The 14,993-nt window shown below is 35.1% G+C and overlaps 6 protein-coding genes across 8 annotated transcripts in view; 3 read left to right on the top strand and 3 right to left on the bottom strand.

Annotated features, from left to right (window-relative positions):
- LOC119636287 (carboxylesterase 5A) overlaps positions 1-463 on the bottom strand; it is a 6,840-nt gene extending 6,377 nt beyond the window's left edge. Inside the window, exon 1 of the mRNA XM_038031590.1 lies at positions 336-463. Within this exon, the coding sequence (XP_037887518.1) occupies positions 336-389 (54 nt within the window). The 5' untranslated portion in view covers positions 390-463. The remainder of the gene's footprint in view (positions 1-335) is intronic.
- Positions 464-875: 412 nt separating this feature from the next.
- Positions 876-3,449, top strand: LOC119636286 (flocculation protein FLO11-like). Its single transcript, XM_038031588.1, has 2 exons — positions 876-1,066; positions 1,145-3,449. The coding sequence occupies exons 1-2, from the start codon at positions 876-878 to the stop codon at positions 3,447-3,449; spliced, it is 2,496 nt and encodes an 831-aa protein (XP_037887516.1).
- A 51-nt stretch (positions 3,450-3,500) lies between these two features.
- LOC119636784 (bolA-like protein 3) lies at positions 3,501-4,118 on the bottom strand. The gene is made up of 3 exons (XM_038032391.1): positions 4,043-4,118; positions 3,908-3,985; positions 3,501-3,822 (listed from the first exon to the last, which is right to left on the bottom strand). The coding sequence occupies exons 1-3, from the start codon at positions 4,061-4,063 to the stop codon at positions 3,616-3,618; spliced, it is 306 nt and encodes a 101-aa protein (XP_037888319.1). The 5' UTR covers positions 4,064-4,118; the 3' UTR covers positions 3,501-3,615.
- A 1,076-nt stretch (positions 4,119-5,194) lies between these two features.
- Positions 5,195-7,854, top strand: LOC119636693 (LIM domain-binding protein 2). Of its 3 annotated transcripts, none has more exons than XM_038032237.1 (2): positions 5,195-5,331; positions 5,876-7,854. In XM_038032237.1, the coding sequence occupies exon 2, from the start codon at positions 5,904-5,906 to the stop codon at positions 7,632-7,634; it is 1,731 nt and encodes a 576-aa protein (XP_037888165.1). In that variant the 5' UTR covers positions 5,195-5,331; positions 5,876-5,903; the 3' UTR covers positions 7,635-7,854. The 3 variants fall into 3 exon arrangements, with proteins under 3 accessions (XP_037888165.1, XP_037888167.1, XP_037888166.1); XM_038032239.1 differs by having other exon boundaries at positions 5,846-7,854; XM_038032238.1 differs by lacking the exon at positions 5,195-5,331 and adding an exon at positions 5,340-5,619.
- Positions 7,855-7,870: 16 nt separating this feature from the next.
- LOC119636694 (60S ribosomal protein L39) lies at positions 7,871-8,480 on the bottom strand. Its single transcript, XM_038032240.1, has 3 exons — positions 8,416-8,480; positions 8,198-8,301; positions 7,871-8,130 (listed from the first exon to the last, which is right to left on the bottom strand). The coding sequence occupies exons 1-3, from the start codon at positions 8,416-8,418 to the stop codon at positions 8,082-8,084; spliced, it is 156 nt and encodes a 51-aa protein (XP_037888168.1). The 5' UTR covers positions 8,419-8,480; the 3' UTR covers positions 7,871-8,081.
- An 80-nt stretch (positions 8,481-8,560) lies between these two features.
- On the top strand, positions 8,561-10,317 carry LOC119636590 (gamma-soluble NSF attachment protein). Its single transcript, XM_038032040.1, has 7 exons — positions 8,561-8,703; positions 8,895-8,962; positions 9,036-9,151; positions 9,215-9,409; positions 9,508-9,578; positions 9,641-10,025; positions 10,087-10,317. The coding sequence occupies exons 1-7, from the start codon at positions 8,648-8,650 to the stop codon at positions 10,150-10,152; spliced, it is 957 nt and encodes a 318-aa protein (XP_037887968.1). The 5' UTR covers positions 8,561-8,647; the 3' UTR covers positions 10,153-10,317.
- Positions 10,318-14,993: the final 4,676 nt, after the last annotated feature.

Genomic DNA, 14,993 nt, shown 5'->3' with positions numbered 1-14,993 from the left:
CGTTACGTGGAGGAATACCGATACCTTGACTGTAGAAGGGTATATAAGCAGAATATTTACGAAAGACAAAGGCAATCGAGGAAGAGTTGAATGTTAATATTCGGACGAACACGACCGTAACGACCATCAAAACGTTGTAAATATAAGTTCGTGTAAATAATTTGTAAATAAATCTCTAAGGAAGTGTAAATACAAGACCTACGTTAACCTATAAAGTCTTAATTAAGTGACACGAACTTAATCTCAAAATGATTTGAATTAAAACGTAAAATCACAAAAGTCATTTTACGTTGCAATGTATTGCGAGCGAATAGGAAAGTATAGTACACACTTACCTTTCGATAAGATGTACTGATATTCCAAAGTAAGCCGTTGATGACAAACAACATTTTTGCGCTGACTTCTTAGACGACAGGCCTGTACCAAATTTAGGTGCCTTTTTGATTGAATCTGACCCATTCTCAAACTTGACCGTCAACTCGGATTGTCTGTGCTATGCTACAGTCTTTTATCTCAATTTGAACGCCCATGAGTCTACCAACAACGCATCCCAGACAGACGGAATGATAAACGAATTTACACTAAACAGATCGAGTAGATCGGGTGGAAGTGACAGCGTCCTTAACAAAACTTTGATACAATAACCGCATTGACAGCAGACAATGGGCAGATGGACTGATGAACGCAGCTAGACGCCGCTTATTGCCAATATTATATAAATTTGGCGAGGTGACTAAGAATACCCAGTGCTATGGATCGTATGTTATGGTGATGGGTATAAAAGTTTCCGCTCCCCCCTTGCCTCTTATTCTTTCTCTTACATCCAATATATATTATCTTTGCAGCGCTTTCACTTAGGCAGACGTGAGGATGGAATGGCAGCAGCTCAACCGCATTTGCTTGTTTGGAAACCAATTATGAGTGTAACGCCGCCCGTCTATCCCAATATCAAGCCTTCGTATAATCGTTACATACCTGTAGCACCTGTACAAAGCTATATGCTAAGCCTAGCACCGCCGAAAGTTAACAGCTATCCTTACAAAATCAAAGAATACAATGATATGCGGTAGAAGAAAAAAAAAATTCAAAATTAAAACCTAATCAAAAAAATAAAAGTAAAAGCTGACTAACCTTCTATTTACAGAAAGTCAACAAATTTACGTCAACTAGCGTTGATTAATGCGATTTTACCGAAATCCTATATACCTCCGCACGCAAACGTCATACGTAACCACCGTCATAACAAATTGCTTTACCCTCAATACTACAGTGCATACGGCCGCCAAATGGTGGATGATGTAAATGCGGTGCACTTGATACCGCGACAGCAATATCATCAGTACGTACCGACGAACACTGCTCCTCCTCTGGCAATCAGTAAACCAACGGAAATATTCAATTTGAATATTCATGGCCTTGAAACTAATACTTATGGCAATAGCAACACAACCATTGATATGCTTTGCGGTCGCAAAATGAAAGACCAAACTGACGGTGGTTCAAACAATAATGTGCTTTACTACTACTGTCAACCGAACATTAATGGAATAAATTATACACAGATTTTGCCGAAAGTAGATTCGAAACCAAAATTTTCATATAACGAAATATTAAAGATCCCAACAAGTACCGCCACGACAACGACCACTCTTAGCGCAATGCCAAAAGCATTTCTTAAAGATACGTACGAATATACAACCGGCAAACCTTCGTTACATACCGCTATTCCCGCAAGAGAGGAATTGAACTTAAAGAAAACATACAGACCGCCCACAACGACTTCTACACCCTTTAAAAGTAAAGAGACTAATGGAATGACTGATGATTTGCTTTACGCGAGTAAACCGAGCGTTGAAATCGCTTTTCTACCTATCATGTCACCATATGGAAATAAAGAATACCAGGGAAGAAACTATTTTTTCACCACTCCCTCAACTGTTTTTCATTCAAACGAACAACGACATACTCCCGGTCCGGCGTATGAGATCATAAATAATAACGGTGTTAATTACTTAACTACCGTGCATTCTCCTTACGGTAACAAAGAGCACAGTTTCTTCACGATAGAAGACGCAGTCACTAGTTCCCCGGCGAATCAAGTGTTCAATGATCCTTATTTGGCATATAAACATGCACGGAAACAGCATGAACGATGGCGCTCAACACTTGCTCCTCCCCCTCAACCGACTACAACAGCACTCTTGCTGTCGTATTCTCCACATAAGAGCGATGAGGTGAAAAGCTTTTTCGACTCTGATTATGACATAGACCATGAATACGAACTGTTTGATCATCCCACGAAAACGGAATATTCAAATTTTGCTTTACACGAGCCGTTAGGAAACAGTTACAATTACATAGACCAAGCACAACCGCCGAAGGATTATAAATCAGAGGAGACGTCTAGTATCGGTCGTTTAAATAGCGTGACCACATATAGACCGACCTATGACTCAATAACTGAAAGAATGCTTACGACACCAAAGTCATCAACAAGCTCTCCCTCCAAGGCAAATATTACAACTGAAGTATATGCAGCATGGCAAACAACTACCACTGCAACAACGACTGCAAAAGCGGCTTTAAGTACCACTCGAAACAAATTTAAGAAAATGATACTAAAATCACCAGCCAGTCTAAGGCCTTTTAAATATCATAAACAACGAGGACTACGTGAATCGTCTACAACCACTTCTACCACATCTCCTACGAGGACCACTGTCGATACTAGTAAATATACCCGACAGCCGTATAAATACATTAAGAAATTGAAAAAAGTAAAGCATTTGTTTTCCACCTCATCAACAACAACTGTCGACCCTACCACCACAACCTCTGTCGCTACCGCCGCCTTAACAACGGTAACAACCACGGAGAAAGTCGAAACGAATAGAACGGAATCGCAACCTGACTCCGAGCACTTGGCGCCCACCAATACAACGTCGTCGTCTGAAAAGCCCCGCATTTCTCAAAGAATTCAGAGAGGATCCATGAAAGCTAATGTAAGCACAGCGGCGAGCAACTCTGTTCAAGATGCTAAAACTGCCCATAAAAGAGGTTCGAAAAGAACAAATGAACGTCATTCAAGTAGTCATAAGAAAGAGAAACGAGTAGATGTTCAAAATTCCAGGCAAGGTCCTAAAAGCCGACGTAGATCTTCTACAACCACAAGCCCAATTACACTATTCGAGCCACATAGTACGCCTATTTTGCCAATCACTACTACTAAAAGCACTGCAACAGCTACAACAGCACCAACTACGACTATGCGATCTATTATGAAAATAGCCAAATCGAGAAACAAAATGCGCAGCGACAAGACGAGTTCGCGTACCGAGCGTACCGAAACAGATATTTTAGAATTAATGCTCAGTTCTACAGAACCTCCAGTACCGCCTTTACCAATCGAAATATACTTTCGGCAAAGTCAAAAAGCCTATGTTCATTGAGGAGAAGGGATCATATGTAACAATAAGAAAGAATAATGAGTGGGAATAAAGGAACCAGTGCGTTTAATTTTTTATATAAAAATATACCATGCAATTTGAAATGAATGAAAAAAATATCCAGAAGAAGACTTCTTATTAGCAGCCATTTTAATTCCAGCAATTGTCATTAACTTTCAGGTTCAGATATTGGTGTATCTTCAGGTATTGTCGTATGTATCCGCAGACCGTGCATTTCTTTGATTTTGTCTTTAAGCGTATTAGTGACTAGTTTGTGCTGTCTTAGAGTAGTGAGTCCTTTAAATTCGAAATCTTCAACAAATACATCAAACATGGCACCGCACCCTCCAGAGACATCATTTACTTTAATGCTTGCCTAAAACAATATATTTCCAATTTTATAAAGATTATTAGTTATAGCACACGCATTCGCGTTTTAAGAATAAACATATATATATGACCTGTGGAAAGCGAGCCATAAGTAACAACCGAATTTGTTGTTCTGCATTTTTTGATGCTTTCGAACAAAATTGCCTGACCTAGAAATTCGCCAAAGATTACGATTACCTCCATTGGTATTAGCCGTTCAAACTTACCAATTGCGATAAAGAAATCATTGGAGCATAATTTTTACGTAAATTTAAAAAGAAACTAAAAGTCAGTTTAAATTTTTCTTGCCAAACATCAAAACATTAAAGCAAAGGGTAACTCAGATAATGATTTTCTTTCCACCTTTCAAACGGGTTCTTTAACTTAAGCTATGTATTGTCCGAAACATAAATAAATGATAACGATTTGTCGAGCGAATAAAAATGTTGAAGGGTTGATTCAAATGTAATTCAGTTTTGATTCATAAAAATGTAAATATTTTCCCATCGACTTTCTTTCCAAATCCTCTTCGAAGATGAATAACATTTGAAAATAAGCTATGAACTTGTTGGAATCTGGCTGCGAACTTGCCACGTAAAATGTCTACATGTTGAACAATATTATTTTTTTTTTGGGCTATGTCTTGTGATTGTTTTGTATGATTAGATTTGAACCCTATCGATTTTATTTAAAGCATTCGCTTGTTGTAAAAGAGTTTTTGTTTATTTTTCAGCTCTCGTTGAAGTTAATTTTTTTGATATTTTGGTAAATTTGTAATAAGTACATCATAGATGTATCATAACCATCACAAATATGCATGCCATTCTAGTGTTAAACGGGTTTACGTACTACTACTACTACATATGTATTGATATGAAGTCTCATTGCATCTCGTGGTTAATTTGAGAATTTGAATAACAGAAATAGGTCTACGACTCCTTCTCTTAACAATTTTTGAAATTTTAATTCGTTTGGTTGAATTCAAAGCTTGCACAGATGAAACTTTACAAAACTGTGCCAAGTACTAAGTAGTATGAACATAAACAGGAATCAGTTATTAGTAATAGTGAATGCTCTACAAGTAACATTGGTTCCACAAAAGTTGTGTTAGCTTTATTGCGTGTTTGAGATGAATGTTTGACAATTTCAAAATATTATATTTATTAATTTTTCGTTTTTTTAGAGATTTTTGAATATGTAAAATTTCCAAAAGCAAAGGTATTTAATAGCGTACTGATCAGTATTAGTTTTAAAATTTTCTCTTCTAAAAATGCTTCTTATATCCTTCAATGTTTCTTTTACCACCCTGTTTACAAATAAATCTAAAACAATCATTATATTGCGTAATGCATGCCCTGTTATTCTTTCTCTTCAACTATGTTCTTTTGCAACTGAGTTATTGAGTAAAAGAGGCAGCGATTGCAAGAGCGATAGTTCTTTCTATTTTCTAGTAATTTTTTTAAAGTATTTTGTGCATAACCATTTCCATTTAATATCCAAAAAAGATCTTATTTAGGTAAAAAATAATACTAGTTATAAACCATTAATTGTAAATATGATCTAGCGAAGGTGCTTATAAATGTATTCGTGTTCTCTATAAGTTTTTATTTGTTTCTAACATATTTTTCTCGTTCTCCTTAAATAAACGCTTTTTGAAAAGAACGAAATTGTTTTTAAATTAAGGGAAAGGGTGCTTAAATTGCAATTTACTGAAATTTACAAACAGTTTAATCAATCTGCTGTTTTGATTTAAGACAAACTACTTGTTATTGTTGTATGTGTGTGCCTGTGTGTATATACCTGGGTAAATAAAATAAATGGTGGAAAATGCAAAGAAAAAAAAAATTAAAAAAAAGAGGCAACATTCATCATCATCAACACATACATATATTTAAATATTGGATTAAAAAAAAAAAAAAAAATTAATATAATCTAAATTTTGCTTTTATTCATCTTAACAAGTTAATTAATTCAATGATACATCGTCTGATAAAAAGTGCACAACTTACTAATAAATTAAAATATAATAGATTTGTTTCCGTCTCTTCTTTTGCATCCAGGAAAGCAATGCTCTAACTCTTATTAATTATGAATCGCAGAGGAATTAACGCAAACACAAATTTAAGTTCACAATCTGTCATGGATGATGCCAGTTGGAAGAATGTTAATGTGCCCGAGAATGCTTCCATGATGGGTGGTGGCAATAACAATCCAGCTCTTAATCCAGACACCTCAAATCAGGGTGGCTTTTCACAAGGCAATTTGCCATATGGTGGTTCAAATACGCCATATTCGCAAGGTGGCCAAAATTCACCGGCCGGCAATCAACCTCTTGTGTTTCCCAATGCAAATCCAACGGGCTCAAACACACCGCAATATACTTCGTCGCCAGCACCATCGGGCTCATCGACACCGGGACCAGTAGCGCAGCAAAATATGTCAGGACCTTATCCGCAGCCAGCCAATTCGGGAAGTTTCAATGGACCGGTGGGAGGACCGTTTGGCTCTCCGTCGTCTGGCATGGGACAATTTAGCCGCCCGGGTAGTTCGGGAACGCCATTCAATAGTGGGCAAGGTGGCCATTTTCCTGGTCAAGTTTTCAATGTTGGCGGTCAATTCAACTCTTTACCTCCAGCCTCACCATTCGGTCACGGCGGAGGCCATCCTATGATGGGCGGACCACATCAAATGGATCGAATCGATCCGGGCTTTAGACGTCATAATTCGTACTATAGCCATACGGAACATCGTGTTTTCGAAATGAACAAACGCCTGCAGCAGCGAACTGATGAAAGCGATAACTGTTGGTGGGATACTTTTGCGACGGAATTTTTTGAGGACGATGCTAAACTAACAGTCGTCTTTTATTTGGAAGACGGACTTAAACGCTATACTATCGGGCGCACTTTGATCCCACGGTTTTTCCGTAGTATTTATGAAGGTGGAGTTTCCGATTTATATTTTCAACTGAGAAATGCCAAGGAATCGTTTCACAACACTTTAATTACTTTAGACTGTGATCAATGTACGGTGATTACACAGCATAATCAGCTTGGTAAGTTTTTTACGGAAGTTTGCGCAGAGGCTCGTCTTATTTTAGAATTTTTATACGACGATTATATGCGTATTAAATCCTGGCACATGACAATCAAAGGTCATCGCGAACTTATACCCCGAAGTGTAATAGGAACACCTAATATGACGCTAGAGCAGATAACTAAAAATATAACGCGTGCGGGTATAACAAATTCCACTTTGAATTATTTGCGTCTATGCGTAATTCTGGAGCCAATGCAAGAGCTTATGTCCAGACATAAAGCGTATTCATTAACGCCTCGTGATTGCCTGAAGACGACCCTTTTTCAGAAGTGGCAAAGAATGATCGCTCCGCCAGGAAAAAAGGACGCGCAGAGGCCGGCGAACAAAAGGCGCAAAAGAAAAGGGTCAAACTCGGGCGGGGGCGCAAACGCAAACACACCACCAGTGAGTAACCAAAAGCGTTCCCCGTCCGGTCCAAATTTCTCACTGTCTAATCAAGATGTAATGGTAGTTGGTGAACCAACTCTTATGGGCGGCGAATTTGGCGAAGAAGATGAACGACTTATAACCCGTTTAGAAAACACTCAATACGACGGAACCAATGCTATGGATCATGAAAACCATACTGGATTCGGTCACTCAGATTCGCCAATATCCGGTTCCAATCCTTGGAATATAGATAGAACGGGCGCTATACCCTCTAGTCCCGGTGGCGGACCAGTACAGAATAATGCGAATCTAGCCGATATAGATAAGAAGAGTCCCATCGTATCGCAGTAAATTTGTATATGTAGTGCGTACGAATTTAGAAGATAAAGAAGATAGGCATTGAACACATTACACATACTTATATATGAGTATTTAAATTAAGATATAAATTTACGGAGGATATGCGAAATAGGAGTAAACGCCAATAATTGCAACAAGCAACGTATTGTATTAAAGTAAAAAAAAAAAAGAAGTTAATCATGAATAAACATTTAATATAGTTTTAAATAAACCGATGATTGAATTTTTATTTGTGATTTTCTATGATAGTATGATGTATTCCCACAAGCAAGACCACAAATTAAATGTGCCCAATTTGTATTCAAAGACACAGTTTTATTATGAAAAAGGTCTAAATTTACTTTTTATAATCAATATCTTTCATTCATTTATCAACTATACGATGAACTGTAAACTAAGAATCACAATTCAATCATTGGGAAACGTCCGCAAAATCATTTACAACTTCAACTTTGTACGTCTCCAGTGACGTCTCTTTGCATTGTATCTGAAAATGCATAAAATATTAAAAGATTGCTTTCACTCTCTGCGTTATGATTTATAGAAGAACGAACCTGATAGTATTACCCGTACGCAAACGAATCCACTGCGGAACAGATCGATTTTGTTTCAATTTTTTGGCAAGCTTTTGCTTAATTCTGAATGTTTTGTGGGCGGCCTGCAATAATTAAACAATTATTAATAATTATTCACCACATTTTTTCTTATTTTATTAGGATTCTTTAGATATTTGTTGATAAAAAAAAAAAAAAAGAAGGACGCAGCTACGCACCATCTTCTCTGTTAGCTTGTTTTGACAAAAAGAATGTTGATATTGCCAACCTTTGAAACTTCTTTTTCAAATTGTCACTTTGACAGTTTTCTCTGAAAAAGTTTTGGACTTTAGCTACTCTGGCATAAATGAACGAATTGCGTTTCTTGCCGCAGTATTTCTTGTTGTCTCGCAAGTTGAGCTAATTAATGTCTTTTAATGTTTATTGATTTTTATTAAATTTTGGAAAAATATGAATACTGCTAAAATTGAAGAAGGTCGTGAATTAGTGCGTCAAGCTGAAAAATGGTAAATAATATTTAAGACTATATGGATTCATAGATTATAATAATTGTGGCATCGCATCTTCCTCAGTTTACTTCATTGCAATAAAAATTTTTCAACATTCTGAACATGTTTACACATTATAATGCGAAAAGTGGTTCTCGTATGGAAAATATACTCGATACATAAATTTGTTTTTTTTATTTTACTTGAAGCTTAAAGACTAGTCTTCTTAAATGGCGTCCAGAATATGATTTAGCTGCTGATTATTATACAAAAGCAGGTAAAAAATTACTTTGTTATAAAAAAGAATTTTTAAATGTTTTAATTCAATGTGTTTTTGTCTATTTCTACAGCTACTGCTTTCCGAATAGGTAAATCGTATGACCAGAGTAGAGATTGTCTCTTGAAAGCAGTGGATTGTTATAAACATAATACTGCTTGGTTCCATGCTGCAAGATGCTACGAACAGGTATTGTTCTCTCAATCACTTTCTCTCCATATATATATAAACTAGATTTCCTTAAAAATACAGATAGTCCTGATTTGTAAAGAAACCAATAATCTCTTACAAGTTGAAGAATATGCTAATAAGGCCGCTAATCTATATCAACAGCATGGATCACCTGAATCGGCTGCGGCCGCTTTAGATAAAGCTGCTAAAGTTGTCGAACAAAAACATCCAGACATGGCTTTACGCTTTTATCAGCATGCTTTAGAAGTCTCCATGGTAAGGAATTGAAATTGTTGGTTTGTCTAAAATCCATACATATATATACATATATATATACAAATATGTATCCCTTTGTTTTGTTTTTGTAACGCAAGATTGAGGACTCCTCTCGTTCGGCAATTGAATACTGTTCCAAAGTTTCTCGCATTTTGGTTAAATTGAGAATGTGAATTTTTTTCAATTTGTTTTTTTTTTTCAATTATATATTAGTTTAATTACAAATTTTAGGTATGATCAAGCCGCGGACGCTTTGAGAAGGGAAATCGGATTGAATCAGCAATGTGAGTCTTATGGACAAATTGGCAGATTAGCAGTTGTTTTGGTTATGGTTCAGTTGGCCCGTGGTGATCAGGTGGCGGCAGAAAAAGCTTTCAAAGAATGGGGAAACTGTTGTGATGCACAAGAAGTACAAACATTAGAAATGCTTTTACAAGCCTACGATGACGAAGATCCGGACACGGCGTTACGGGCTTTATCTTCACCTTTCATTAAACACATGGATGTCGAGTATGCTCTATTGGCGCGTGAAGTTCCCCTTCCACAAGGCATGCCAGCTTCAAAAGCAGACGTTATTAAGAATGCGACAGCGTCGTACACGTCGCCAAATGCAGATGTAAGGATTTACTGATATTTTTTATTTTAATGTATAGGCTTATACGCTATAAAACTTTTAGGCATCTCAGAGCGAAGATGGTGCCGGTGATGCTGCTGAGGAGGAAGAGGAAGGTGGTCTCTGTTAAATTAATTGTATTTTTTTTTAATGTAGTTAAATGAATTGTTTAAATTTGTCAGTTAAAAGCTATTAAACCTCAATGCCCTACTTATTGCAGAAACAAAAAAAAGAAATAAAATAGCTTCAATATAGTCTAAATTTCATTCCAGAATAAAGTAAAGTAACATATTAACATACATTGTTGATTGGTTGAAAATTATAAAAATAACAAGGAATAATTATGCAAATAACTCTACATTTGTGCGGTACTTTTTTATGCGGTGGTTTCTTCGATTTTTTTTTTCATTTAATACGTTTAAAAAGATTGGTCTGATTGGTATTTCATTAGGTGACACATAATAGCAGAGAAAGAGACATTAAGCATCTAAGCACGGTTTTCCACACCATCCTTGAGGTAACGTGAAAGGCGCGTTTGCCAACTGTTTTGAATGGCTGGCTCCCCTTTAGGCCTACACCATTATAAACTGAAAATTGAACTACTCTTTTTCTTTGCAAAAGGCTTCTTCTTCCAGCGTGAGATCTCTTAAACATGCTTCGCATCCCAGCTGCTCGCTGATGTATAGCGCGATTGCATCTCTTATGAGTAGCCGCAGGTAGCCTTCTTCTTTATCACTCTGTCGATTGAAGATCAGACCGCCGAATACCTCCCCATTAAGGCCGAATGGTGCAAACTCTTCTTCGGCCTACGCTTCAATTTCGCAGCTCATCTTGTTGATCTTGCTTTCTGCTGTATATTCCGTTAACAAAATTTACATTTCTATTTTGTTTTTATTTCTTTGGCACGTTTTTTATCCTGCTGTATAATATTTTTTACTAAAAGAGAATTAAAAAAAAAAAGAAACTTAGATTAATATGTGAAATTGATCTGATCGACTGCACTTGATATAACCTTTAGGAAACCACACTTTGCAAAGCATGTCCACTATCAATCTGAAAATTTGTATGATATGTATCTAAGGAATAAACTACAAGAGATTTACGAAAATTTCTGGATTTTTTGCCTCATACTTACTTAGCATATCAACAAAATCCATCTGCCCTATAAATTTATGGCTTTGCTTTCTTGCGAAAAACCGTTAGCTGGTTTTTTTCTTTACATGGTTTATAAAAAATACCATGCCTGGAGAGTGGAGAGAACGCAGAGTTGCTTCCAATTAATGGCAACGCTTTGAACAAAAAGAATATGAAATTAATTTATATAAATATATCTACATATATATATATATGTATGTGTATATATATATATACAGCTGGCAAAAATGCCGGGTTGTAGCCCATACATCTATTTAGCCAATCGTTTGAATAGTTTTGAAAATGAAAGCCAGATTGCTGTTAAACCTAAAAAGTTTCAAAGCGGCGTTAAAGAAAGCACCCAAACTAGAAGAGAAAGAAACGAAAAAGAAGAAGTAAAAATGAAAAATGGTATACTTTAATTGCCTATAGAAAACAGCCTCAGAAATCAACATCAAAAAAAAATTTTCTAATTATTTCGATTTATGTTTTGTTTCTAACATTTGTTTTATTTACAATAATTTTGATTTCCAAAATTATCTGTCAACAAAATAAATGTTTATACCTCCACTGTTCATATTTCTTTCTCAAAAGAACTCCGAACTTTAACATTACTTTTTCAATCGATATTCTACGAATTGATTTTTTAATTAGCAAAGACATAGTTCGATTTGGAAGCCTAACCCGCCCAAATTAGGACACGTAATATATTTTTGCGCTATGGGTGAAATTTTCTACTCTGGCCGCGCTAGACTCCCAAGTTTATTTGTTTACGGCGAGAACCATTGGGTGGAATTTAATTTATGGAGAGAACCATTGAGTGGAACTTAATTTATGGAGAGAACCATTGAGTGGAACTTAATTTATGGAGAGAACCATTGGGTGGAATTTAATTTATGGGGAGAACCATTGGGTGGATCCTAAAAAGCTTAGAGGATAAAATCGCAAGGTGTAGTACAAATTAAAAAAATATCTTTTACATATTCAGCAACATTGTTTACGAAAACAAAAGCCTGTGTTTATTGTTATTTGTAGCAACATTGTTTACAAAAATAAGGGGACATGTTTGTTTTTGTTTGTAACAACATTATTGAGAATACATGCAGTGACAGAGTTTTGAAAACTTGTGACTGTTAGTCGTTTACCTTAAATAAGGTGATTATTTGGCTAATGAAATTAGAAGTGTAAACAAATGTGGACGTTTATTCTCAGATGCAGGAAATTTTTATACAAATTATTGAGAATAAGAAACGCTTACTCTCAGATGTTAGCAAATTTTATACAAACACATTTTCAATTATTGAGCAGTGTAAACAAATGTGGACGCTTATTCTCATATGTAGGCATTTTATACATTAAATGACCTTCATTGGCAAAACCTATAGAGAGAACACAAACACACACACACGCTCGTCACGACATTGGTCCTATATAAAAACTGGATAAACGTATGGGTCAATTTGTTTCTAAAAATGTACTTTTAACAACAATGATTTTTGCATGACAAGAATCCAAAACACACTTCACATACAATGAATTATTGCTTCGATAATTCTATTAAAGGGGCCAACTCAATCCCACTCAGAATTTATGAAATGATGTAGGGCCACATATTACTACAGTGAAACTCGAAAATTTTGTGCGACTGGTGGACGGAAGTTGCATGCGGGCGGAGTATATCCAGGAGGAGTGAAGCTGTTATTACAAATAAAGAATATCCAACTAAATGCTTAGTTTTAAGTTAATTAACTTTCAACAGCGTGCAAGTTGCTGCCCACTTTTTTTATCTTAGTTGTTCCATATGAAGAAGAAACTCGTAAATGCAAGAAAAATAATACCATCTGAACTCGTCAGAAAAAACAATGGACAAAGGAAATAAAAACATAAGGAAGTACAAAGATACTTGTACTAAGTGTGGAGAATTTATTCCCACCAATATCTATTGCTATCCTGAACGGTCCATTTTGTAATAAACTAGTTAAAAAAATACTGAATACTTGAATTGATTTCAATATCTTCTTTAAAAAATGTGTTTAATTAATAAGAGCAAATTATGAACTATTCAGAACATTACCCCAAATTTATACGAGATTTCCACGTAATATATTCGTAGTCCAGAGGATAGCGGTGTCGTTTTCGGGGCGAAAGGACTATAAAGACTTTTCTTAATGCGTTTAAAAGGATTGAAGTGCTTACAGATTCTTAATGAAAAATTTTTTTTTTCATTTTATTTTATTTACATGAAATTCAGCCAACATAAATTAATAGACAAATTTAAATGGCTCTTAAAAATAAATAAATCTTATGGTAAGTGTTATCAAAAAGAATTAAAGAGTATTTAAACACTAGTAAAGAAAAAAGAGGACATAAAAAGAACGAAATTCATGTAGAAATAAATACCGAAAAAGGAGAAAATCAAAATATATACAAATTTAGCTCAAAGGCACCCAAAACTGACGTAAATCTTTCTTGGAGCTGAACCCCCAAGCCTTAGCAATCAATGGTAGTGAAAAAAGGTAGTTCAATTTTCAAATCCTGTGAAGATATCTTTTCCTATTATTAGGCGCTAATCTAGGTACGAAATAGGCAAACTGCGTTTATTTAGGAGAGTTATTTTGATAGTTTTTAATGAATCCGATATTGAGATTTAGACTTCCGCAAAAGATTCCATAAGCATTGAAAAGCTCGTAATTATATTTATATTCTTTAAGGAAGTGAAGTTTCTAATGAAACGGTTCAGACAGTTGAAGTTTACCATTTGTTAATTTAATTGCGCAAGGGTCTCATACCACATAACATGAAACATTTTTTACATGTAAAAATGTCTCCCGTGCATCAGCAATTTTACGAACCGACAAAGATATTTTCATTTTATTTTTTTTAAGTTTTAAAGCAATGAATGTGTCCATGTTCCGATGAACACTATCGTAATGTTTGTTCCACAACAAGTAAAAGGGAAATAACATTCCGCTGAAACATATCTTTCACTGAAATGCTTGGAGGGCATGGGTAGATTTCATCGTATATTGGAACCCGGTTTGAATATACTGTTGCCTATAGTTGATAAAATAAAGTATGTTCAAAGTTTGAAAGAAATTGCAATAATGGTTATATTAGCTTAGTTGTCGATGCTTTATGTTTACAGCCAATAAATATTTTTATCTATTTTCTTTTTTCTTGAATTTTAAGCTCGCTTAAATACCTAACGACGACTTTTTATGATTATTATTAGATTTATTCGATAAAGAAACCTCAAGTCTACTTTTTGTTTTCTTATTGAGACATATGTAAAGGTTTGCATTTCAATCAATCAATGTTAAATGTTAAAGTTCGATATCTATGCTTTAATATAGAATTTTTTAGAATCTCGATATAGGTTAAATTGAAACCGTTTATGAGACTGAAGAATTAATTCGATTACTAATTATTTATCTAAACAGAATGATTACTTACAAAATGACTGCTCATTGACTGTAAGTGTTTTTTAAATTTGATTAAAATAAATATATATTTCCATAGAACATCTTTCCTGTTAATTCCAAAACCTATCGGAAACAAAGGAAAAACATTCTAATCGCTTCACATTAGCTTGGTAGAGAAACTAGAGAAAAACCTCATTATCGATAGTTAAGTGTTGGGAAATTTTACGATAAGTTTATGTTCATCACAATCGATTTATGTGTTTTAGCTCTCTTTCGTTTTGCGGGTGTGTTAAAGTCGTAGATTTATTAAATAGATTTTTTAATAGTTTGGTTTTTTTCGTTAAAGAAAAAAGAGTCTTCATTTGTGTTTTTTGGTAAGTTTAATAAAAGTTAACGTATTTTAATTCTTAAACAA

Source organism: Glossina fuscipes, unplaced genomic scaffold (genome assembly GCF_014805625.2).
Source record: "Glossina fuscipes isolate IAEA_lab_2018 unplaced genomic scaffold, Yale_Gfus_2 28, whole genome shotgun sequence".
Taxonomy (NCBI): domain Eukaryota; kingdom Metazoa; phylum Arthropoda; class Insecta; order Diptera; family Glossinidae; genus Glossina; species Glossina fuscipes.
The sequence above is the reverse complement of the archived record's forward strand: the minus strand, read 5'-3'. Positions and strand labels throughout refer to the sequence as shown.

Coding starts and splice junctions, on each gene's coding strand:
- LOC119636694 (XM_038032240.1), bottom strand. Junction 8,131..8,197: donor CGTACGGGTAATACTATCAG/GTTCGTTCTTCT, acceptor ATGCATTTTCAG/ATACAATGCAAAGAGACGTC.
- LOC119636784 (XM_038032391.1), bottom strand. CDS start 4,063: ATGATTTCTTTATCGCAATTG. Junction 3,986..4,042: donor TGATTTCTTTATCGCAATTG/GTAAGTTTGAAC, acceptor GCGAATTTCTAG/GTCAGGCAATTTTGTTCGAA. Junction 3,823..3,907: donor TTATGGCTCGCTTTCCACAG/GTCATATATATA, acceptor ATATTGTTTTAG/GCAAGCATTAAAGTAAATGA.
- LOC119636590 (XM_038032040.1), top strand. CDS start 8,648: ATGAATACTGCTAAAATTGAAGAAGGTCGTGAATTAGTGCGTCAAGCT. Junction 9,152..9,214: donor CTGCAAGATGCTACGAACAG/GTATTGTTCTCT, acceptor TTAAAAATACAG/ATAGTCCTGATTTGTAAAGA. Junction 9,410..9,507: donor ATGCTTTAGAAGTCTCCATG/GTAAGGAATTGA, acceptor TTGTAACGCAAG/ATTGAGGACTCCTCTCGTTC.
- LOC119636693 (XM_038032237.1), top strand. CDS start 5,904: ATGAATCGCAGAGGAATTAACGCAAACACAAATTTAAGTTCACAATCT.
- LOC119636286 (XM_038031588.1), top strand. CDS start 876: ATGGCAGCAGCTCAACCGCATTTGCTTGTTTGGAAACCAATTATGAGT. Junction 1,067..1,144: donor AAAGAATACAATGATATGCG/GTAGAAGAAAAA, acceptor TTCTATTTACAG/AAAGTCAACAAATTTACGTC.